The sequence below is a fragment of the Macadamia integrifolia genome, chromosome 7 (genome assembly GCF_013358625.1).
Source record: "Macadamia integrifolia cultivar HAES 741 chromosome 7, SCU_Mint_v3, whole genome shotgun sequence".
In the NCBI taxonomy this organism is placed as follows: Eukaryota; Viridiplantae; Streptophyta; class Magnoliopsida; order Proteales; family Proteaceae; genus Macadamia; species Macadamia integrifolia.
In genome coordinates this window covers 6,031,736-6,056,462 of record NC_056563.1, presented here as the reverse complement: position 1 = coordinate 6,056,462, position 24,727 = coordinate 6,031,736, and the positions used below count along the sequence as shown (strand labels likewise).

Genomic DNA, 24,727 nt, shown 5'->3' with positions numbered 1-24,727 from the left:
TTTTTCTCAAAAAATAGAGAAAAGTTTTCAATGAAGGAGTTGTGGGGGTTGCGGCACATGGGGGAGAGGGGAAATGACCACCCCAAACCTTATGAAATGGGATAATGAGCCCTTCTTGATGCTTTTGTGTGTTCTTCCGTTGGCTCTACACACATGTAGTGTCCACACTCGTGTTCCCACCCCCACCCAAAAAAAAAAAAAAAAAGGAATTAGGGATTCTTGGTATTGTTTTGGAAGGCAATACTTCTCGAATAAATAAACAGCAGCACGTAATTTTGTAAATACAAGGCAGGTATGTGCCAATATCTAGATTTGCAAGTAGTGAATTGTAATTTTCCCAAAATAAAGTCACACACAAATTCTCTCGTTTTCTCCCTACTGTAACCCCCGAAGATCTTCTACGGAGCATCTCTGTGGTCTCCTCTCGTTGCCTTGGCTCGCTCTCCTTCTCTAATGGAAGACGACGATGAGTTCGGTGATCTCTACACAGACGTCCTACTCCCTTTCTCTTCATCAGCTCCCACTCCTCCTCCAGTCTTCTCCTCTTCTGTCTCAGGCTTCTCCGCAAAACCTTCATCTGACCCTAACAACCACGGCGGCGACGAAGAATTTTTGTTTGGAGCACCCAATTCTAGTAGCTCTGTTTTAACTTATAACGTCAAGAAGGAAGAGAGAGACCAGATTCGTGAGGAGAGCAACTATGGCGCTACGAATTGGAACGATATTAAGAGGGTGGATAAACTGGAAGAGAAGGAGGAAGAAGAACATGATAAGGAAGCAGCTAGGGCTTCTGACACACAGTTATCGAATTCTTCAAAGACTGAGGTGCCGATAGATCTGGATAATGGAGCCGTGGAATTACAACAATCAGAAGACGCTAGGGTTTCTGAAACTTTAGAAACTTTCGAGAAATCTGGGATTAATGAAGCGCAAGGTGAAGAAGGCGGTAATAAAGATAGGATTTTGATAGATGATGGCGGCGTGTTCCAAGAGGAAGAGGCTGGGGACAAGGTGGTTATTGATGTTGGTGTCGATGATATGGACTCGGAGCCGATAATTCCTGGACTCTCTGGTGGTTCTTTTATTCCTGGCGTTTTTGATGATCCAGGGAACGGGGGAAGTGCGAAAGCTGCTGCTAGAATGGAGGATCGAGATGGCGCTAGGGACGATTGGGACAGCGATAGCGAAGACGATCTGCAGATTGTGCTGAATGATAACACTGGGCCTCTTGGCATGGACAGGAAGGAGGGAATGGGAAGCGACGACGAGGATGAAGATGGGGAAGATTTGATCATCGTTGCCGATGGTGATCAGCATCATCCGCCCATGGAAGAGCAGGAATGGGGCGATGATTCTGCACAGGCTCCGGATGGGGAGAGAAAGGAAGGCGGCGATACTGTTAAAGCGAATGGAGCAATGGTCAATGCTGTGGGAGCCAGAATTGGATATAGCAATCATGGGTATCATCCACATCATTCTCAGTTTAAGGTTAGTTTCCTGATGTGTTACCTGCAAAAGAAAGTGTATGTACGATGTTCTTCATTACCCATTCTTGATGGGTACTAGAATTGTAATTCAACAAATTGTCATAGTGTTGAAGTGTTCAGTTTCTTAATTGTAACTTGTACGTACTATTTTACTCACTGAAAGGTGCTAAAGAAGAATAAAAATTGTTTACTTTAAGTTGAGTTTGTTGTTTAGTTCTGCTTCTGATATCAACATGCGCAATAACGTGAGTTCATGACTGTAAAAGAATCAAGCAGATGAAAAGGGCAACGAAACATAATGCAAGCGGTGGATCACCCTACAGTGACAGAATTCTTTCCTACTGTCCTCACGACAGAAAATTGATTTGATCACTTCATAGATGTAAAATATGTTGGAGATGTGGCAATGCGAAATCATTAGTGGAGTCCGAGGGCATGCCCCAAAATTTTACGTCAAAACTGGAATTAAAGCTTTCATGTTTGACACCAAGGAGGAGGATTTGATTTTCCTTTAATATATATGTGGCTGACTGCAAATGGGCCACCTTTTACTCATCAAAATTTTCTGCAACCTTAATTTTTGGAGCCTGATTACCCCAGTGAAATGGGTGATGCTATCCTTGGCTCCTATCGTAGTCATCTAAGGAAAAATTGTTGCACCTGTTTCCCCTACTGTTAAGATTGGAGAGCAGTTTTCTACCAGAAAAAAAAAGAAGATTGGAGAGCAGTAGATATATTATCCACAAGTTACTAGTTCTCATGCTTTCCTAATCTTAAATTGAATAGAAGTTTAAATTCCTCATCCCATTGTTGCTGTCATGCAGTGATACTAACATGTTTCAAATTGCTGTGAAAGTAAAAGTGGTTGTGAATGCTGCTTAGGAAGATATCTGGTACTTACATTCCAATAGGGAAGGTGGCAATGGGCATTTTGTTTCACAAGTGCTAAGGCAAACAAACTACCAAAGTGGAGACAAAATGTTTTCGTAATTACTTCACCTCTAGCATAACAAGTATTTTTCATTATTCTTCTTCATTTCTTAGGCTGATCAGAACATTTAATGCCCTTGCTAGAGAATCAGTTGAAATGTCAGTGGTCTCTACCTTAAATTTGGGAGAGAGGTCATATTTAAATAATGTTAGAGAGTTTCTAAAACATCATTTCCAAAGAGAGTAACTTAAATGCATGTGTCATCCTCAAAATGTAGATGAATATAAATGTTCATTTCAATAATGTTTCAAAGTATTTATTATTTTATTTTACTACTTCCTAAAAAAAGGTATTTGTCTTGCCATTGCATCTTTCCTGTTCTGCAAGTTTGCAGACTTCATGATTGTTGAAGAATTAGCAGACTTCATGATTCCTGAAGAATTACTTTTGTCTTTGTCAGACATGGACGAGAACTCTAAACAACCAATTGAGAGCACAAATCATTGTCCTTGGTCTTACCTATGCCATTGTTTTTTGTATGAGCGGGTCATGTCAATACTAGTATAACATTATGTCGTCCTAATTCTTTGTTCAAGTTCCCAAATTTGTAGAAGCCTGAGGTCTTCAAAAAGTACTTAGTTGGCTTTCCACTGCTGGAAATTTTAATAGAGTTCCATCTTTTTGCTTATGCTGATTTCCATATTCCCAGTGTTTGATATTTTTCAAACATTAATGTTTTTCCATGGATTATCCATGACAGAGCCCTTTGGGAATAATTGTAAAAGGTGTTTTACTGAAAGACTTCTTAAAGGCACTATAGTGACATTTCTGAACTTTCTGCTTCTTCGTCATCTGCTATTTTAATCCCACTGTCTGCGTTTCATGTCACCAAGCAGGTAGGATGTCTTGCATGCTCCCTTTATTTGACTAGTTCTTGCATGCTCCATTTATTTGGCCTCCATGCTCTTTCTTGTACCAGTCCCCTTTGCTCAATACCTATTGTTTACAATTGATGAGAACTTAGAACAGGCTTAAAGGTCAGTCATGTGTTTGATTTCAGAAATTTGCCTAGATTCCATCTCCCACGCATTTGTTCTGCTTGCAGACCAGCCTTGTTACTATATTAAAGTAGTGTATTTCTTGGCAAGGTTAGATATTATTTACAGCTAAGATAAGAGGAAAACTAACAGTGATTTTTGTATCATTCTGCCTCTGTTGCTCAATGTTCATACTTGTTGTAAAGAAGGTTCTGCTTGTTCCCTCCCTCTTTTTTTAAGTTTTATGATTAAATCTGTAATTTGCCGGCTATAGTCCCAACCATAGAAGATAGATAGAAATTCAGAAACATTGTATTATAAATATATTAGTTACTGTTCTATTTCTTCATTTGGATGAAGTCCACCTAATGTTTGGTTTTCTTTTTGGCTTTTAGTATGTAAGACCTGGTGCTGCAGTGATGCCTGGAGGATCTTTTGTTGGTCCTGGAGGTGTCTCTGGTCAAGTTCGTCCACCTATAACAATGGGCCCGGTTGCTGGTCGCGGTAGAGGTGATTGGAGACCCAGTGGAGTTAAGGCAGCTCCTACCATGCAGAAAAGTTTTCACTCAGGATTTGGACCTTCTTGGGCCAACAATTCAGTAGGACGTGGTTATGGCGGCGGAATGGAGTTCACACTTCCATCTCACAAGTAAACTCGGCACAGTTCATTAAACTCAATTTAATTAACAATGTTTTATTGTCTCATAGCAAGATGCGCCGTCTTTTTTTATTTTTCTTTCTTCTTCTACTTCATTTTTATTTTATAAGTAGTAATTTTATTAGGTACCTGGCCAAGAGAAGATGCAGAAAAATGCACCCTATATGGTAAATATAAAAATTCTACACTAACTCAAATGGAACTACGATTCATGAGCACAGATATAAAACAAAAACATATTCCCTTCCTCTCTGCATCTATTGGATAGGATCCAATATACAAAATTTCTTTCTTAATCCATCTCTAGCTGGAGAATCCGCCAATGTATTGTTCGATCTTTGCTTCCAAATGAATGCGATGTTCAAATTATAAAGCCTTAGCTTTTCTAACCAGGTGTGAAAATATTAAGGTAATTCTCGTTGACAGTAGTGTGATGATTGATGCTGAGTTGTCAATTGTTGCTACCCCCACAATACATAAATAGGCAGTCTTTGGAGCAGCATCTTCAGAGTTAAATCCATTAAACCAACTGGGGCAGAGAATGTGATGCTGCCAACTAGTAACTAATCCCAGATTAGGAACCAAGGATTTGATTGGCTGCAACACAGGCCCAGTTTTAAGAAAATTTTCCTAACAAACCAGGGGTTGGAGCTTGCTGGTTTTGATGTTCCAGCAGTCTGCGATGGGGAAAAGAAAGAGAGAATAAAGAAGAGAAGAGATACTGGCTGTTCTGGGACTGCGAATGGTACTATGAACAGTAACATGAAGAAAAGAGGAGGAGAAGAAGAGATCGAGAGTGGTAAGGGAGAAGATCTCACGACTTACACACTTCATAAATAAAATTCTATTCAACTGTGTAAATTGATTTACATCCTTAGAAAACTCAATAAGTAGTGATTGAGTAAACTTCAAACAAATTATAGCAGAATTAAATATCAGGAAGCAGCCTAATGGACTGAAACATCAATATTGACTCATAAAAGGATTTCTAATCGCTCTGTTATACTGACTTAAATAAGTAGACTTAAAACAGAACTCTATCTAGTTAACAAGTATTGTAATCTAACTCAAACACTAAAGGCGCTAATCTTGTGTAACCTATGGACCTACAATTTGGCCTTATAATTGACCCCGTTACAAATAAAGACACTTAAAAAAGATTGACCATAACCAAGTACTAGCATAATAAGAAGAATTGTTGGACAGCAGCCTGCATTAGAACTAATACCTGCAGGCCCCGGGTGGGAATCCAGTTACATTGAACAATTTCTGCATGCAGCTGAGGTCATGCTACCAGTCCCCATTTCATCACTATGTAATCAAAGGGCGTGGTGCAAATTTTTTTCTTCAGTCCATCCCTACTAGCTTCTAATACAATTGCAGTCTCACTCTCACACACAAGAAGGGTTGAAACCAAAATATTTCGGATTTCGACCGAAACCTGGTCGAAATCCTGCAGTTTTTGATGCATGGTTTCATTTGACCATTTTGGTGGTCAAACAACCATATTTTGGTTAGAAACTTGGTAGAGACCTTAATTGAAAAACACACTCAAATTGTTAGTTTGGTTTTGTACATGGTTGTGACCAATGAAAGACGGATTTTGGAATGAGTGTTTGAGTTGATAGTTGATACCATGTTTGTCCTTTCACTCTTCTTCTTACTGTTCTTCTTTCTATTCTATTTGTTTTCTTCTGTTAACGGTAAAACAGAGTGTAAACTGAGTGTTGCCGACTGATTGAAGTTTTGGGCACGGATTTCCCTTCAATAGACGACCTGGATTTCTTACCGTGAGGACCACACTCGTAACCAGAGATGTGAGTTCTGTCCTTTCACCAGATTCAATTACAGACATCAACTATTAATTTATCACTTTCTATTTCAAGTGTTGATTGACTGGATTTCCTAGATCCTTGAATGAGTGACCACCATTTCAAGTTTCAGTTTGATTAAAGCTCATACAGGCAAGTTTTATTCCTAGAACCAAATCTGGTTCCTTGTGTTGCCGAAACCGTGAGGTTCTTTGTTAGAGTGATTGAAGGAAGAAGACAATAGGTATCATTATTTGCAAGTAAGGACAAAATCTTGTTCTTACAAAAATGTTCTCTCCTTAGTTTTGTTCAATTTATTCCATGCCATTTTGGAATATCAAATTGATCCTCATTTAAGTTTATTTATTATCACGGCCCATTCTGTTTTCCCCTCTCAAACAGATCCTAGTCATTCTGCATAACTACGAAGTTGCCACTTATCTCGTTATTTTAAATTTTATTCACTTGTGTGGGTTCATAGCGATCCAATTTAAGGGTTTCAGAACCTCGGACCGTATCAATTGGTATTAAAGCCAAATTTCCTGCAATTTTCTTACCATGATAGGACCCTCTCATATCACCAATGCTGAGCTCTACAAGCTGTACAAGGAATTATAAGATGACCACCAAAGGAGTGAGGAAAAATATGACAAGTTCATGGAAGACACTCAAAGTGCTCTCACTGAGATTCTTACTTTTATTAAAAGGCCCGAAAGTGAGCTGAAACAGGACCATCTACATACCTTATAGATTGAGGATACACCTCAGAGACGACAACCTGATCCAACTATACCGAGAAATTTGCCCCTCCTAATTATGAGAAGTTTTTTTTTGGTGAATAATAAATGCATTAAAAGGAGGGAGAATACAGCCCTAAGGGAGATTACAAACACAATAAGGGCAACCAAAGCCCATAAAGAACTACATCCAAAGGCCCAATGGGATAGACTCAAAAACATGTCCCTTACATCACAAAAACCCACATGGGCTTAAAAACAAAGCAAAGAAGCCCATCAAAAGCAAGGCAACCAAGTCAAATCCAGTTAGGGTTTGTGGAACCCTAACATACTATCTCTTCTCTTCATCTTTCCAGCCACCAAGGGAGCACCACCGGCAAGAGGGCTGCCACTTTGGAGGGGTACTGACCTTGCGGAGGGCCACGCCCAAGCTTGCAACTGGCCTAGCAGAGCTGCGGGGGTGATAGCCATGACTGAGGTGCGCTGGCCTTGTAGAGGGCAACGGCAAAGTGGCTGCTGGCCATGCATAGCATTTGGCTACTTGCCATGCAGCTGGTAGCAAATCGGCAGTAACCGAGTGAGCCAGGCAGATCGAGTGGCTGCCAAGCAGGGCTGGTGGCGAACTGCTGCAGACCATGCTGGCTGGCTGGCTGGCTGGTGACCAAGAGGTAGCGAAGCAAGTAGGCGGAGCATGATGGCGACTGGCGCTAGAGCAGGCAAACGGGATCAGAGGTGAGGAGGCTGCTGGCCGAGCAGGAATCCAAACCAGCATAGAGATCTAGCAAGGATGGTGACCTACAGGGCTGGCGGCCAAGACAAGACTCCAATTGAGATGAAGCTCCAACAGGGGATGATGAAGCAGAGAAAGGAAGGAGAGGAGGAAGAAGAGAGAGGGAGTGAGGGAGAGCATGAAAGAAGGAGAAGGGAAGGAGAGAGGCAGGGGAGCAGCCCGTCCTCATGGTGAAGCTGCTCCTTTTGGAACTTCCCTTCGCTTAGGGTTTTTGAGAGGGAAAGGGGCTCCCTCCGAGTTGATTTGAAGTGAACCCTTATCTGAATTATGAATTTCACAAACTGGTTAATTTTCAACAAGGAAGAAAAGTTTCAATAGAATTCCACAAATTGTCTTTGAGGTGTTGACTTTAGGAAAATTTCAATAGAATTCCACAAATTGTCTTTGAGGTGCTGACTTTAGGAGATAGACCAGCAATGGGTTTTGATATATGTCAGTGGGCTGCATATTGATATTCAATTAGAGTTGGCCAACAGCGATTTCAGGCTGTCGATGTACCAGCTGCTTATGCTGAAGTGGAGTACAATTATTTGATGAACATGCTCAAAACTTCTTCAGCTTGCAAACCTCCACCCTGGATTGAAGACAAGAAGCCTGAGTCCCGCAGAGTGGAAGAAAGAAATCCAGATGTTATCATATGCAATGATTGGTTGAAGAACATTGTGTGCCGTAATTGTGGTGAGAAGGGTCACTTTGGCAACAAATGTCCCAATGAGTCTTGTCCTGTGAATGTGGTAGAGACACAATTGGTTGAGAAGGATAACGATGATGATGCAAATAATTTATACGGTTTTCCTTTAGAGGATGATGGTCTTGATGATGACGACGTTGGAGCTCACTATGCAAAAAAAAAAAAAAAATCCACTAGTCTTACATCATACTCTAATAGATTAGTTGAGAAAGCTTCCTTCTTCAGACAAATGGTATTCTTCTGCACAGTGATGGTTTTATACATGTTCATATGGTCTTTGATACCAGGGTAGAAGCAAAATTTATCTCTAGTGAATTTGCTCGAGCATATCTGTAGTTTAGGCCATGACATTACCATTTGCCTTGCTTAGTCATCCCAGTGGAACACTATGACATTCTTTTAGGACGTCTTGGGTGACATGCTGGTATCCTCTAAAATGGTGCATGGAGCACTATCAAAGTTAAGGCTGAATGCACTTGATAACGGCACACGCATTATTAGACATGCCTCGTCGGTGGCAGTCTTCTGCTCCAGTTATGGATCACTCTCTCCTCCCCACTCATAGAGTTATGGTTCGACCATCTCCCCGGGATACATGCCACCATAGCTTCAATATAATTTACAAGGGCATCTTGGGTTCGTGACGTAACTCGACAAAGTTAGTTCTTTTAAGAACGGGAGAGCTGATTCAGTTACCAGAGTTTTTGGGTTATTTTTTGTAATTTGCAATTTATTTTTTAGAATTGGATATGGATAACGTTAGTGGTAGTTGGCTTCAAAGTTTTAGAGGTCAGACAGGAGTTTTTTAATAGCTTCTTTAAATACATGGTTGTAAGTTGTAACCAACAGAAGACAGATTTGGAATGAAAGTTTGAGTTGATGCCGTTAGCTGCTAAAAGCTGTGCATCTCTCTCTCTCTCCCTCTCAGATATTCTCTCTCATCCCTATACAACCCATCCACACACTACCTCCTACTTCCATGTTTGTTCTTTCCCTCTGTTCTACAATAATTTATTTTCTACTATTAATGGTAAAACAGAGTGGAAACTGTAATGTAGGAATGGATTTGACAACCAAACCAGCTCCAAACTGCAAGAACTTTTAAACTAAGAACAACCAAAACCAATAGCAAACTTATAGCAGAAAATCAAACTTCAGCCACAAACCAGAATTGATAAACGATCTCAATGAACAGTAACCAGAAGCGAAATAAATCAGCAGCAGTCTTAGGATTAAACAAGAAATTTTAATAACAATATAACACCTCCAGCAGGTTCAGATCACAGATGCTAATAGTCCAGAATGTCACAGTAACATAGAACAGAAAACAAAATCTAAATCTGTGCAGATTTGACAATCGGCCAGAATTGCTTGACAGTTCACTTCAGCGGATCCAGTGGTCTGATTGACCCCAAAATTGGATCGATCCTCCCTCTGGGTAGGATTATCCTTCGATCAGAATATGGAGGCCATTGGATGGCTGGTTCTCCAAAAACAGCTAGGCCGATAGGAAGGAAAACAGAGAAAACCAACCCAGAAATCTGCAGAGAAGTTTGATCACTTACCTGAACTGCTGGAGAAGAGAATCCAATAAGAAAACCAGATAAGAAAAGACCCACCCGGACTTCTCGCTGTAGAGTGTCGATCGGATCACACACCAATCCCTAACCCTTGATCAGACACAAAGGTATAGCCATGGAGTAAACCTAGCGGCAGCAGCATGAAGCTTCTCTTTTTTTTTTTAATTGTAAAAATCATCTCCCTATGATGAGAGCTCTCCTTTATTTATAATAATGATGGGGATGATCTACAAGTAATAGTAACTCAGAGTTACTAAATCTGAGTTACTAAAAATTGATTACAAGAAGTTACTAAAAACTGGAAATTAGAATTTAATGAAAATAGAAACTAGTCTAGACAGAAATTAGAAACTAACAATGACTTGAAATTAGAAACTAATTTAGGTACTGAAATTAGACACTAAATAACCCCATCTAAAAAAGAAACTAAAGAAAAGGAAACAAATCACTGAATCCCGTATGCAACCTTAGAACCCCTAGTTTAGACCCATAAAAGTAGCCCAATACACTCCAAACCACATGAACTGAAGGCCCAACAGGCCAACACGTATACAACCCAACCCTAAGCTTATTCCTAATAAAACAAGCCTAGTTTGGTGAAGAATCTGCATCAAACTGAGTGCTGCCGACCCATCCTCCCGCCTCTGTATAGCCTGAAGTTTTGGGCACAGATTTCCCTTCAATAGGCATCCCAGATCTCTTACCGTGAGAACCGAACTCGTAACCAGAGCTGAGTTCTGTCCTTTCACCTGCTTCAATTACAGACAAACAATTTATTTATCGCTTTCTATTTCAAGTGTTGATCGACTGGATTTCCTAGATCCTTCAATGAGCAACCCCCACTTCAAGTTTCAGTATGATTAAAGCTCACAGAGGTGAGCTTTATTCCTATAACCAAATCTGGCTCCTTCTGTTGCTTGAAACCATGAGGTTCTGTGTTAGAGTAATTGAAGGAAGAAGAAGATGACGTCTTGTATCGTTATTTGCAAGTAAGGACAGAATCTTGTTATAACAAAAAAGTCCTCTACTAAGTTTTATTTAGGACAGAAGAAGATGACGTCTTGTATTGTTCTTTGCAAGTAAGGTTGAATTTATTCCATGCCATTTTGAAATATCAAATTGAACCTCCTTTACATTTATTTATTATTATGTCCCATATTCTGTTTACTTCTCTCGAATGGGGACCTAATCATTCTGCACAATTATGCTTCTAATCTTATCATTTTAAAATTTATTCACTTCTGTGGGCCCATAGCAATCCAATTTAAAGGTTTTGGAGCGTGGGACTGCTTCAGTTAGTGATTACAAGAGACCACCGTATAAAGATATATTTTACAGGAAAAAAATTATACCTGGTCACCTGCAGTCCATATTGAGTTATTAGTTATATAGAGGCAAGGATTGATCCTTTGGGTCAACCTTATCAAATATCTCTGTATATAGCTCTGAAGTCATATCTTTTTGGGGCTCTTCGGGTGTTATAGGAAGATAACTTTTAAAGTACAATGAGTTTGTTTTGATAATTTTCTTTTGTCTCAATTTGTTCTCAAATTAAGTTGGGTGGGGTGGGGTGGAATTTTGGGGAGAACACAGCAATGGAAAGCTAAAATCATTACTCAAATCCTATATAGGGGTATTTAAAGGCTATTTGGTGCTATGACAGAGTTGAATCAGGAATAGTTATTATGACGATATTAGAAAACAATATACAAGCATATTGAGTTATTAGTTATATGAATTTCTTTCTACCAAGTATGTGATGTTTCATATGGTTGCATGCATGGTAACTTTATGGCATTATTTATAGTCCCTAGTCCAGGTGCTATTTTTCTTTAACTTTTCTTTTTTTCACCAGTCATTTCTATTACCTGTCGGGGGTACTTGTTCATTCTAAATTTAAATTCTCCCAAAGTATTTTATTTAGTTTATAAATGATTTAACATCTCAACTCAATCATTTCCAGGACAGTATTTGATATTGACATTGATAGTTTTGAGGAAAAGCCATGGAGACACCCTGGTGTTGATACTGCTGACTTTTTCAACTTTGGGTTGGATGAGGAGAAATGGAAGGACTATTGCAGACAGTTGGCAAGTGCCAAGCTTTCCTTCTATAATTTTCTAATTGTTTTCATATCAAACAGGAGGACTAATTTTGGGTTACACAGGAACAACTCCGCCTGGAGGCAACCATGCAAAGCAAAATCCGTGTCTATGAAAGTGGGAGATCGGAGCAGGTAATGAGCACCTTCATGTATCTGAAACTGTGTGGCTGTTTTTTCCCCCCTTCTTGAGCTTGGAATGCTAATGGGTTGTTATTATCCAGAAACATGGGTGAAGTCACATTTCTCGGTCTTGTTTCAGGACTATGACCCGGACCTTCCACCGGAACTTGCAGCTGCAGCAGGGATTCATGATGCTTCAGCTGAAAATGCACATCCAGGAAAGACAGATGGTGCACAAAGTGATTTACTTGGCCAAGGAAGAGGAGCTGCACGCGTGCGTGCACCAATTGTATGTCCTAGCTGTTCATTTTCAGATCTCATCTGTCAAACAGCCTTGCTAATTTTCAATGTGCTTAATTCCCCCCCAAACCCCCCCCCCCCAATTAACATTTTACTCAGTGGATTGTTTGCTTCTGTCATCTTCCTTCTGAATGTACATTTCTCCCTTTTCCCTCAATGTCCCATAAAGGACCCTATCTATTTGTGATAGTGTGGAAAAACTTACCTTTTGCGCAACAATTAATCAGATCTGGATGGAAAGAAATCATAAGAAATGGACCTCCAACTCTCGTTCTCTTGATAAGATTTGGAACTCCATCTTTTTTGATGTCTAGTCCAAGGTTTCCTTGATTTCCTCCACCTGTAACCTCTCCTCTAGAAACAGTCGTATTGTAAATTCCTGGGAGCTACCCAGCTCCATCATTAGGAATAGCTCTTCTCCCTAAGTTGGTCTTGTTCTCTCCCCCCTCCCCTCTTTAGGGGCTGTCAGTCTTTTTCTTTTCGCTTGGTAATGAGTTATTTATTCACCCAAAAAAAAGAGCCTCTCTCTCTCTCTCTCTCTCTCTCAGATACACACACACATGCACACACATGCCAAGTCCAGGTTCTATGAATTAATTCATCTTGTTTGTTCTGAAAACCAGCCAACTGGGAGGGCAATACAAGTAGAAGGTGGTTATGGGGAACGTCTTCCTTCCATAGATACTAGGCCGCCACGGATCCGTGATTCAGATGCAATTATTGAGGTAATAAAACTTTGCTGTCCCTTTTCTTATGCTGATCCTAGAAGTCCCAATTCTCTTGTATATCTATATAGAGCATTTGTAGTACACTCTTATCTAAGTTACTTTGGAAAACAGATCGTCTTACAGGACTCAAATGATGATGATCCCATCACTGACCATGGCAACCTAGAGCAACAAGAAAATGATTCCCGAGGAGACTATCGCAATGGAGGAGGTGATGAAGTTGAAAATATGGGCCAGACTGAAAGTGGCTATTTTGGTGATCGTTTACCTCAAACTTATAATGGCAGGAAGAAGGAGGTTGTGGGCAGAAGAACATCATTTATGGGGCCTGTTCACAATAACATACATGAAGGAGATGGAATTTTACCCTTCCCTCCTGAAGCACCCATGCAATACCATCCTGGTTCTAAAGGCCGGTCCCATTCATACCCTGGCGGCATGTATGGTACACCTCATGAAGAGAGGTACTGCAAAAATTGACTGAATTTATATGCTTCTCGTTTATGTGTAGATGATGGTTGGCGTAATCAATCGTATGAGTAATCAAATATTCTTTGCACCATAGGCTCCTGCAAATTAGGGGATTGAAATTGGTGTCCTTAGAGTTTGCTTGGCCTTCTCTCTAGCGATATTTCTCTTTACTTCCTCTATCTCTTTTTTTTTTAAAATCAAGAGGGATGGAGGAGCATTCTTGACAGCTATAGGAGGCAAGTGCAAGGAACAAGCACAACTTAGTCTTAAACATCTGTAGAGTGCATTGACTATAACCTTGACTAAGGAAATGAATATAAGCAGAAGCTTGACATGTGAGAATTTACATAGGGAGCTGGTGTCCATCACATGATGCTTCTCCACTGTTCCACTAATCTTTTTGGAGCCCTTAAGAGTATTTGAAAACACATCTATCAAAATTGCAAATTTCGTAGTACATAATCCGTTTAACCATTCATTGACTTGTGGAGGAAAGCCAGATACAGCCTAAATGGGATGCCGACCGGCTCTCTAATGAATCTACACAACAACCGCACATAAAGGAAGAGGCGGAGACAATGAGGAAAGGCTTGACCCTTGAAAAGAAAATGTTAAGTTGGTGTGTAACCAACGTTACTGGCTTATCCATGAATATAGTTGCCATTACAAATCGAGGCTATGCACCCTGACTCGTAAACGGTGTTCAAAACCGTTTCCCCCATTCATACTTTTTCCTTTTACTTTCACTTTTCCTATTTCGTCTTTGCACAGATTCTTGTAGCTGACCCCATTAAGTTGGGATAAGGCTGAGTTTGTTTTATATTTTCTTAACTGTTCTTGTGATTTAGATTATGTCCTTTAGTCACCAAACGATTTCCTTGTCATCTTGAACATACTCATGCATGTTGTTCCGGATAAGCTTACTGGCACCTTGATCTTTCTCTTAATCTCAGGGGGCCACCAGATGCAGCACGGGATAGATACCACCCTGGAATTTCAGAGCATGGACATGACTTGGTAACGAGCCCAAGAGAACGAGTAAACAGGTTCGATGATAGTCAGGAGAAATCAGGGGAAAGTAGCGATCGCAAACAGACTCCAGAGTCTTCCCCTACCTCAGAGAAGGCTGGAAAGGAGCCAAGTTTGGAACCTAAAGATGCCGTGCCCCATGATCTTGTGTTGGCTGATAGAAGCACTGAAGCAGAAGGGGAGGAAATGGCTGCCAATTCAGTAGTCCCAAGTGATGGCATTGAAGATGGGAGTCTGCAAAATTCTGTTGAGAAACAAAAGCTAAGTTCACATGTTGAGCAGCCTGTAGTTCAAGATATTGGTGATGGGGATGACTTGAGGGTCACATGTAGTAGTGATAACAGCAAAGCAAGATCAGGAAACAGCAGAGGTTATCAGAAACGGCGTGAGGATGGTGAGGAAGAGGTACTTCAAGATGGCCGGTCGAGGCGCATGATAGAAGTGAAAAGGCCTCGCAATGATGAAGAACATAGTTTCCGAAGGGGAGATGATTATGGCCGTGATGTCAAACATGAGATTGACCATAACCGCATGGCTGCAAAAGGAAGGGAAGATCTGTATTACTCTTATCCTCGTAGAGACTGGGATCCTAGCTCAGCGCATTATTCACGTATGAAGGCCGAGGGTTTTGAGAGGCCAAAGGAAAGGGATAAATCTACTGTAGCTTGGCAAAGACGAGATGAGGAGACACATGCGAGACGAGGGAAAGATGAAGAGACAAGGAAGAATGAGTATGTTGAGGAAATGGGATCCAGGCATAGAATTAAGGTACGGGAAAGTGAGAGGAGTGACAAAGATGAGCATCTTCACTCCAGAAAACGATTGGACAATGGTGATTGGAGGGGTCGTACTGATAAAGACGTGGGACCAAGACAGAGGGAGAGAGATGATAGTTTGATAAGTCGGCGAGAGAATGGGGATGATACTCTTTCCAAGAGAAGGAAGGATGAAGAGCTTCAGAGAAGAGAACAGGCTGAAAAGGAAGAAACCTTGCATGGCTACAGAGCTAGGGAACAGACCAGCCGAAGAAAGAGGGAGAGGGATGATGTTCTGGACCAGAGGAGGGATGAACAGTCAAGAGTAAGAGATCGACCTGATGATCATCGTTCTTCTAGGCACAGAGATGAGAGCTGGCGACAGAGGGAGAGAGATGACCGACAGAGGCTCAAGCAACCCCATGAAGATTCCTTATCAAAGCGGGAAAGTGAAGAAGGAAGGGGATCATCAAGAAGTGGCAGAGGTCTAGAAGACAAACTTCATACTGTGAATGTGAGGGCTAAGGATGAGTCTAAGGGTCTTGGATCTGATAGGGACTTCCAGTTGAAGGATAAAAGGCGACTGAGTGAGCAACCTAAGAAGAGAGACAGATTAGAGGATGAAACTCCTTCACAGCATAGGGGACGTGACGATATCCATGGTCGTGATAATCGGAGCAATATGGATGAGAGAAGCTCAAGGCATGAAAGGTCAGGTAGTCATAATGATCACCCTGTAAATGCTTCAGATCGACATTGGATGCACAAGGAAAGACATAAAGATAGCAGGAGGAAAAGTAAAGAATCTGAAGGAGGTGATCAGAACACCCTGGTACCTGCCAAGAGAAAGCAAGAAGATAGCAGTGGTCACCGGAATGAGAAGGTATGATCCATTTTCTTATGCACAAACAAACTGTCTTGAAGACTAGGAAAGCAACACACCCATAAAGTAGGATGGAAAATGTTTTCAACTTAGAAAAAGGAAAATCCTTGTGGGGGAGATGAGCTTAAGATTAGTTTGAAACAGTCCCTAGCTTTTGCTTATTGTCTTTCTCAAAAGCTCTCTTTAATAATCAACTATAAAGGAAAGAGGGTGGGGTGACTGATCCTACATATAGGTGCATTGCAGTTCCTTTTTGATGAGTAAGTGGGATCATGGTCTTGCATTGGAATTTTTTCTTTTGTTTGTTGATATTTATCAAAGAGATGAAATTTGTTTAACTACATCAATCAGAAAGGCAGGATTGCTAACAGATTCAAATTTGAGGGCTTGATTCTTTGGAAAAGTTGTTCATTATCCAGGCGGCATCCCTACAGTAATTATGATCTTGATTAATAGGGGCAACTCTGAAGTACTAATCCTTATGGACTGAAAATTTGTATCCCAGATTATTGAAAATGTTAGGTACCTTAGGGCCATGTTGTGTAGGTTCATTTCACATTTTGAAGCTGCTATCTTGTTTTGTTGTAATGGCATTTTGTTATTTTCAGTTAACCAGATATTATAGAATTTAACCATATGAATTCAACCCCCACTGCTATTTCATTGGCTGGCCCAAATGACATTGAGTTTTAACCATTTGCAACAGCTTAAACTTAGTTACGCCATCCAAATGTTTCCCCCTTTTTTTTTTTTTTTTTTCTGTCTTGAGGGGGTGGGCAGTGGGGGCAGTGGTCAGGTTTTGTGCAACCAAATGCTTATTAGATGTTAAGATCAATTGCAAATTGATCTGAGAATTGTGGCCATAATTTCTGGATTGTTTAAGCTATCACAGTTTTGGTCTTTTTGTCAACCCAGTAGCAAGGTATTTTTGTGACACAATCTTGGTTTTCATGATGCATCTTTTACTGCTATGTAATGAGCAGTTGACCTTGGATGATAGTACTATTGCTCTCCTTGTAGAGGAAACTTATTGTTGGACTTCCAAGTTATTGGATTGAGGTGATGTAAAAGCAACAGCACTAAAACGTTCCTTTTGGCCCCTACCAGTTCAACCCAACAGTGGTGAGAAACTGCTTTGTCTCGAGATCTGATGGTTTATTTCTGTAATATTTTCAGCTCAACTCAAATGATATAATGGTATCCTGTTCAGAGTGCTTGAATATTTGTGTCGTCAAGATAACTGGATGTTGGCATGCTACTACCTCTCACAGCTATATACTGGGTTTATACTGGATTGGTTCATGATCACGTCCATCATTTGATAGGGTTCCACTAATCCACTCTTTGGGCAATTGGGAAAACATTGATTTGTTCAAATGGAAGTCTATCAGATATCAACACATCTTTTTGACTCGGTACTTGGGGACGAAGTCTATCATAATATCATCACATCTTCTTGACTTGGCACTTGGGGAGTGGGACCTGATGACTCCATTCCTGACCCTAATTTTTTAATTCAAGGACAGTAAATATATGGTTTGGGATCTGCTCAGTTAAAATTCAGTATGGTCATTGAAAAATATATTGGAAATTCTTGCACATATATAGAAAAATAGGGGGAGGGGTCTACACACTGCCTGCATATATTGGTGTCTCCCACGCCAAGCCAATGGGCACACAGGAGGGAGTGCCCATGATGTGTATACAGGGGGCCAACATGGTCAAGAAGGAGAGTGTCTGAGTGGTAGGGTGGAGAGTGTGATAAGGCATGGTGCTACTGGACTTGTATACAACATTTTCCCATAGGAATATTAGTAGTTTTTATATGTTATGTGAATTATATTCACATATATAAATACCTAAAAATTATAAAATATAAAAAATATGGCAAAACACAGTACTGCCAACTTACAAGATAAATACTGTTTTTTTTTTTTCTCAAAAATTCAGTACAGGTTTGAATTACTCACAAATAGTACAGGAATTTACTTGTTCCTGACTTTGTTCAGCTCCCAAGTATTGAGTACCTTGAAGGGAAAAATGTATACTACATCTCATAATGACATAGAAGCTTCCCTTTGCTGCAGATCAAAGCTTTATTATTATGAAAATTTTGCTTTCCTCCAGGTGAGCATGAAAGGCACAAGTGAGCAAGAGAGTGGTAACATGCTGACATTAGGTCCCTCCAAATCTAATGATCCGGCGCAGTCAAGGTCCTCGAGTGTGCTCTCCAAGAAGAGTCATCATGAAAATGAGACTCCACTACGTCACTCTTCAAGAAAACAAAGAGAAGAAGCTCCCTCAGATGATGAGCAACAAATCTTGAGGAAAGGTCGGTCCAAATTGGAGCACCGGATGAGCCAGAAAGAAAGGGATGATAATTCCAGTTCTCAGACATCTTTGTCAAAGGCTGAAGAGACCGACAGGAATGACCCATCTTCCTTTGCCGGCAAGCAGCCAGATGGATCAACCAAGACAGTTGAGACTATTGATAACCAACCTTCCCTACGGGATGGCAGAAATACTGGTGGTTTGGAGGTCAAGGATTCTGATATTGGCTCGACACAGGGCAACCATCATGAGGCAGAAAAGCTTGGAGGTGATCGCCATATGGATACAGTTGCGAAACTGAAAAAGCGGAGTGAGCGATTCAAACTTCCAATGCCTAGTGACAAGGATGGCAAGAAGATGGAAAATGAACAGTTGCCTGCAACCCAGACTGAGAGTTCTGCAAATACAGAAGTCAAACCAGAACGACCAGCTCGGAAACGAAGGTGGATCAGTAACTAAGGGAAGTTCAATGGTTTCTGATTCTGGATTTTTCAGACCTCTGATCGTGTGGATTCTTCAACTTGGAAATCTGAAGTTCTTATCCCTCCACATATGAGAATGCCCTCTAAGCATTCCAACAGTAATCATGGTGGCACTATGTGTACCATTAGAGTTCATTAACCTGAGCAATAGTCTTATCTATTTTTCTATTTACAATGGCCATCATGTATGTTTCATCAAAGTGTATGTATACTGATAAATTGTAACATTGTACCGGTCGTTGATGGTGGCCATGGAACTGCTTTTTCTGCATTTAATAGTGTTGTTTTATAAACCTGGGACATGGTATCTGTGATGCCATGAGAATAATGTTCCAGGCCTGGCCTCTATTATTAACTAGGCCTGAATCATCAGAAAGCTGGCACTGTCGGAGGGAGGGGCTCAAGTTGGAACTCGCCGAGTCTTGATGGATTTGGCTTTGCAAATCAGGTCAGTTTACTTCAACGTCGGTGATACCGTATCTGCCCAACAACCAAACAAAGCTTCCTGGTGCAAAATGCATTGTGGAACTCCTGAAGGTTGCAGTGTTTCACAGGGAAGGAATGAGGGACAAAACAAGCAGCAACAGTGTGGAGCTTTTTGACTGAACTTTTACACAATTTTGAAACCCATCCGCGCACACTACAATGTTGAGAAGACAAATTTGAGAATGCATAATCCATATTTAATTTTATTGTCTGTCCATTTCTCCTCTTTTGTTCAGTCATTGAGAAGCCCAAAGCACGTATTGCAAAAGGGTATTGCCTTGGTGTTAAGAGGGATACACAAGAAATAAAAGTAACACAGACAATTGTTTAAAGTGAAGCGATTTTTACCTTGAGCTCATGTGTTCTTGCAATCCTTTCATAAATTAAGGTAACCCTGTGTGGTTTGTACTAGCATTCCTTTCAAAAGGGAAAGGAAAAAGTACATACAAGGTGAGCCATAAGTAGAGATAGAACCCAAAACTTAATATTTCCCAAGGGACCGTATTACCACTCAAAAAGTTGGCCTCAGAAAAGGGTTCTCGGTTATGGAGGACTATCTCTCATATCATCCGTCAACTAAAGGATGGTTTGTTGGAAAGTGGGTACTGACAATCATACAGGATCAGTCAGATATTGGAGGCGGCCTGCTGGCTGATACAAGACCGATAGTTCAAACCTTGTACTGGATCCACCGATGAGCATAGATTAAGGTCATATGTCCATTATTGATATGTTGGGCAGTCTTAATTGGGTTAAGGTTCAAATACAAAACCTTTATTTTGCTTCATTCTCCTACATCTTTAATTTCAAATACAAAACCTTTATATTGGGCAGTCGTAACACGTTGGTCACAGGTTATCACAGGTTAGTAATGTTGCATACACTTGTCCCTCTCAGACCCTACAGTAGCTGGACCCTCATGCGCAGGGTTGCTCGTTTTTATTTTTTTTTCACTTTGTATATAAACAAAGGAACCTTAGATATGCTTTCAAAATGAGTATAAATATGCTTTCTTGGTCAACTTTCATGTGTTGGAACAAAAAGAAAAGTTAGAAACAAGCTCCTATTCATCTTACCCTTCCCAACCATCAAGGCAACCTTGCCGGCTCTCTCCAGCTGAGTTTGCGAGTATATATGCTCATGCGCAAATCAATAGAGAACCTTAAGACAATAACCCTGTAGTCCTGACTCCCTTTGGGTTGATGGTAGATTAGAGTCTAATGCCACAATACTATAGAGAAAGATGCATTACTTTCCCTGGGGAGTTAGACATAAATAATACAACATATTCCACGGAACAAAATTTTCATAAGCAAATACTACATGGGTTGACAAAACTGCTATCTGATGCAATCCTTTTAAAAAAAAAAAAAGAAGAGATCATTGACCTTGAGGTAACAGGATAATCTGAATGCTAATGTGAATTAGTAGACCATTAAGCTCAAGCTTGGCAGCAGGTCATCAGAGCTTGTGATGATATAATTTTTTTAACCTGCGACCAAGGTAGATGAACTTGCATTGGTGATGTTAGTTCATCTTAGATATGAGATCATTGATGTGATCTTCACGATTGCCAGCATCACCCCCATCTTTGTACATCTTTTTCTTTCCCTGCACATCTTCTGTCTTGTTGAGCTTGAAGGGCCACAGAAAGCTGACAACCTCTTTAAAATGCGGGCCAACAGTAGCAATCTCATGCACAATATCTTCCAAGCATATAATACCATGCTTTCCAAGTGCCTGAGCCAGTCGAGGAAAGTCTAAATGAGAAGAATATTTGAAAAGCAAGGAGAAATGGTGAAACATGCCCATGGTAAATTAAAGGAATTTTCTTGAGTTACATTTTACCTGTTCAATAATATTATTATCAGTGAGAGGAACCCTCTGCCCACCTATCTTTCCAGAACCCTTCTTGTAAACCAACTCCTTCACACTCTTCAGATTAGGATATCTGCATCAGAAAATCAATGTCATAAAAGTACATAAATCATTGAACACCACACAAAAATTAGATGGACTGGTTTCTTTCATTACCCATATGTCACATAGGGTTCCACCCTGCGCAGCATATCCATTATCCCATCATTTGCCTTCACAAACACACCAGCAAGGATCCTCTTCAACCTCAAATAGTGAAGTATCTTCCTAGTCTTTGGATGCATATCGTTTGTTCTAAGAATAAGCAGCCCATATTAAAACAACAAGAATGTGGAAAAATAGAAATGAAGGTCTTTTTTTTTTTCTTTTTGTTGGTTGGGTGTAGTAACAAGAATTTTATAGCAACCATGGTTTCATGTGCCTCACCCACAAATTCGGATGATAAAAAGCAGATTGGACTTGAGTGCGACAGGCGATGACTTTTGCCGCTTTCCCCTATGTTTCATTTGAACAAGATCCAGCTCCTGGACGCACGATCAGCAAATAATTATAGGATGACAGTAAATGATATTCACACAACTCATAAAGTTGTGTACTGGTGACCAAACAACTCCAAATAAACAAATGAATGGGATGTATGGGAACACTAAAAAGAGTCCAAGTAAAAAAAACAGTTTACTTTAAACAAAGATGTAACCTGTTATACAAGTCTGCTGGAGAAGGCAAGGGCCTTATAAGAGTGTACCAAAGCTTATAATCAATGGCTACCACAAGAATTCCTAAAATTAATAGCATTCTTAAAAAGGCCAAATAAATCTATTGAGGAATCCATGGGGTGTTAAGTAGGTGGCAGTGTCTTAAACCTGCTATCTCTCAAACACCAAATAAAAGGAGGGTTAACGAGTGGCTCCAACAGTTGAATAGGGCACAGCCAAACCTAGAGGCCCAACAGGTAGGCTGCGATAACATTTCTAGTTTCAGTTAGAACTCAACTCGGCTAGGATTTTCCCTTCAACCCCAAGCCATTTCTTGATGTTAAAAACAGTTTCCTTTATAAGCAACTGAAACATATTTCAAAAAAGAAAGTACAAGACTGGTCAAGATTTGCAAAGGCACCAACAACATAACATATGGTATACAATACACTAAACAGAGCAACACAAACATGGGCTACAATGAGTCAACCAAATCCTAGGAATCACGAGATTCATTACCCCTCCCCCTTGCCTGGCCAAGTTTCAAGCACTAGCACTGGCTGATCTGGCAATCCACTGGAATGAGATTTTCCTAAAGTAATCTAGATATTGACCCTGCCTATTGAGGAGATAAATTTTCCCTTCCCTTTTGTTCCCCCCACCCCCCCCCCCCCCCAAAAAAAAATCCATTGACACCCAAAAAATGTCTTTTGCCTTATCCTGTGCCCACTGGTGGGAGAGAGGTCTGTGGTCTTGCAAACACAGACTAATTAAAGGTAATTGGCAAGTCTAGGGCCCTCAAAAACTCTAATCAGCATCCCAAGCCCGCCCTTGTGGCAGTGTTGTCAATGGCTATAATCAGACCAGCTCATTGCTCCCAAAATAAAAAATATTGAATAGTAAAAGGTAGAGCCAATCACAAACTAGGTATGTTAACACTCATGCTGCCTTGCCAGTTGCCATGGAGAAGACTCAGATTTGAGACTCTAGGGCCGATGGGACCATACATAGATCCATAATGATACAGGGCTGCCCCACCTCTAGAATGTTCCAGCACCCAATTTTTTTAGAGAAAAAATCATAAAGAAAGCATCAACCTGCTGGCAAAAGGACCTCTGCCCAAATTTTCCCCTTTAATTTTCACCCATATGATATAAAAATTTTCTTTTGGTCATCATAATCCATTCAACACGACTTTCCGCTTCCCTTTTTTTGACGTTCTGCTAATTTCAGAAAATTCTTATCCTATTTCTTATTTATGACGTGTGTGGGTGTGTGCAGGACTTGTTTCTTTCCACCAACATAATTCCGTTCTTTCCCTCTTCTTTTTTTAGGGGGGTCTTAGGGACCATCCGCTGGATGATCAGTTTTTTTGTGGATCTCTTGTTGTACATATCAAAATTAGACTAGGAGTTGACATCTCTAATTAATAAACAATGTAATGAGTTTATCCATTATGATGGGATGAATTTCAGTTTGGCCATGGGCTACTGTGTTAGTACAACCCCAAGCAGAAACCTAGGCATGTGTCTTCTTCTAGCAATATTTTGAATTCTTTTGTTCTTTTTTCCCTCTTTGTACTTTGTTTATTCTTGGTGTTGCTTAAACAATGTTTTTTTTTTTTAATAAATAATTCATTACCAAGGAGAAGAAAATACATACAACCCTAAAGAGGGAGAGAGAGAGAGAGAGAGAGAGAGAGAGAGAGAGAGAGAGAGAGAGAGAGAGAGAAAGAGAGATTGCTTAATCAATGTTATCCTGAAGCATGGTATAGTTCTGCAATCATGGGAACCTTTCAACTTGATATTACTTTAAGAACCTGCAAAACTAATAAAACACCAGAGAAATTTCACATACCCTTTAACTGCATGGTGAAAAGCCCTATAAAAATATTCTAACCAGTCAACCTTTTAGTTGTCTATTGAACACCCATTTTTTTGTTTCTTGCGTACCAAAGACCACCAGGCCTAGTTTATTGAAATGCTATGGTAGGAAACCCACAAGATTAACCAAATTTCCTATCTAACCCTAGGAAAAAACCTAGGGCCAACCCACTTAATCCTATAGCCAGAAGAGCAACCCTATCCTTCTTAGGGAGACCTTGTCCTACGTCAGAAACAACACAGAAAGCACAAAATAGTATCTATTATACATTCTAAAATATTAGAATTTCGATAATTTCATAAGGATGTAACCTTTTAACCATAATTTTAGAAACCAAAATGAAAACCAAGTGTGTGAGATAAGGAAAGATGAGTACTTGGTTTCGGTATTCTTTGATATACTGCTCGGCCCTTTTGAAGATGAGCTTTCGATTTTCTTTACTTCTCAGCTTCTTTTGTCCCAGCTGCTCTTTCCTTCTTATCGCCCACTCTTCATTATTTTTCCTTTTCTTCAATACCGTCTCTTGTACGTATGGGAGGGGTTTCTGTTCCTCATCAGCCATGATACTCTAAGCTTCAACCAAAAAGTTCAGCAATGAAAAATCAGCAATTACCTGACTACAGACAAGATAGAAGTTAAAAGGCTATGCTAGGTCTTCACACTTTTGACAGTGGAAATAAAAAGGATATCCCTTCACACCAACACCCACAAGCTAATAGGCAGTGCTGTCACAAATCAGTTCTGTTCTCAACACTCCGCCGTAGCCCAAGTCGTGGTTCACCGTCTATAGAACCAGGTCATGAGGTTTGAATGGAAAGACCGTTTTGATTCCAGGCACAAAATATATTTACTCAAAAAA

General features: G+C 40.3%; 2 protein-coding genes across 4 annotated transcripts in view; one reads left to right on the top strand and one right to left on the bottom strand.

Moving 5' to 3' along the window:
- Window positions 1–351: 351 nt before the first annotated feature.
- LOC122084540 (FIP1[V]-like protein) lies at window positions 352–19,623 on the top strand. 2 transcript variants are annotated; one of them, XM_042652852.1, is made up of 9 exons: window positions 352–1,488; window positions 3,851–4,104; window positions 11,686–11,812; window positions 11,890–11,958; window positions 12,086–12,235; window positions 12,870–12,971; window positions 13,086–13,438; window positions 14,399–16,112; window positions 17,133–18,224. In XM_042652852.1, the coding sequence occupies exons 1-9, from the start codon at window positions 454–456 to the stop codon at window positions 17,178–17,180; spliced, it is 3,852 nt and encodes a 1,283-aa protein (XP_042508786.1). In that variant the 5' UTR covers window positions 352–453; the 3' UTR covers window positions 17,181–18,224. The 2 variants fall into 2 exon arrangements, with proteins under 2 accessions (XP_042508786.1, XP_042508785.1); XM_042652851.1 differs by lacking the exon at window positions 17,133–18,224 and adding an exon at window positions 18,240–19,623 and having other exon boundaries at window positions 357–1,488.
- Window positions 19,624–20,629: 1,006 nt separating this feature from the next.
- Window positions 20,630–24,727, bottom strand: part of LOC122083482 (60S ribosomal protein L7-2-like) — a 4,591-nt gene continuing 493 nt past the window's right edge. Inside the window, exons 2-6 of one of the 2 annotated variants that reach the window (XM_042651313.1) lie at window positions 24,245–24,441; window positions 21,716–21,813; window positions 21,446–21,583; window positions 21,260–21,362; window positions 20,630–21,151 (exon numbers count right to left, since the gene is read on the bottom strand). In XM_042651313.1, coding sequence (XP_042507247.1) covers window positions 20,939–21,151; window positions 21,260–21,362; window positions 21,446–21,583; window positions 21,716–21,813; window positions 24,245–24,430 — 738 coding nt within the window. In that variant the 5' untranslated portion in view covers window positions 24,431–24,441 and the 3' untranslated portion in view covers window positions 20,630–20,938. The remainder of the gene's footprint in view (window positions 21,152–21,259; window positions 21,363–21,445; window positions 21,584–21,715; window positions 21,814–24,244; window positions 24,442–24,727) is intronic. The other variant, XM_042651314.1, reaches the window with a different exon arrangement.

Bases quoted from the DNA above. Each gene is read 5' to 3' on its own strand.
- LOC122084540 (XM_042652851.1), top strand. From the start codon at position 454: ATGGAAGACGACGATGAGTTCGGTGATCTCTACACAGACGTCCTACTC. The intron at 1,489-3,850 runs GTTAGTTTCCTG...TTTGGCTTTTAG, and splicing joins CACATCATTCTCAGTTTAAG to TATGTAAGACCTGGTGCTGC. The intron at 13,439-14,398 runs GTACTGCAAAAA...TCTTAATCTCAG, and splicing joins GGTACACCTCATGAAGAGAG to GGGGCCACCAGATGCAGCAC.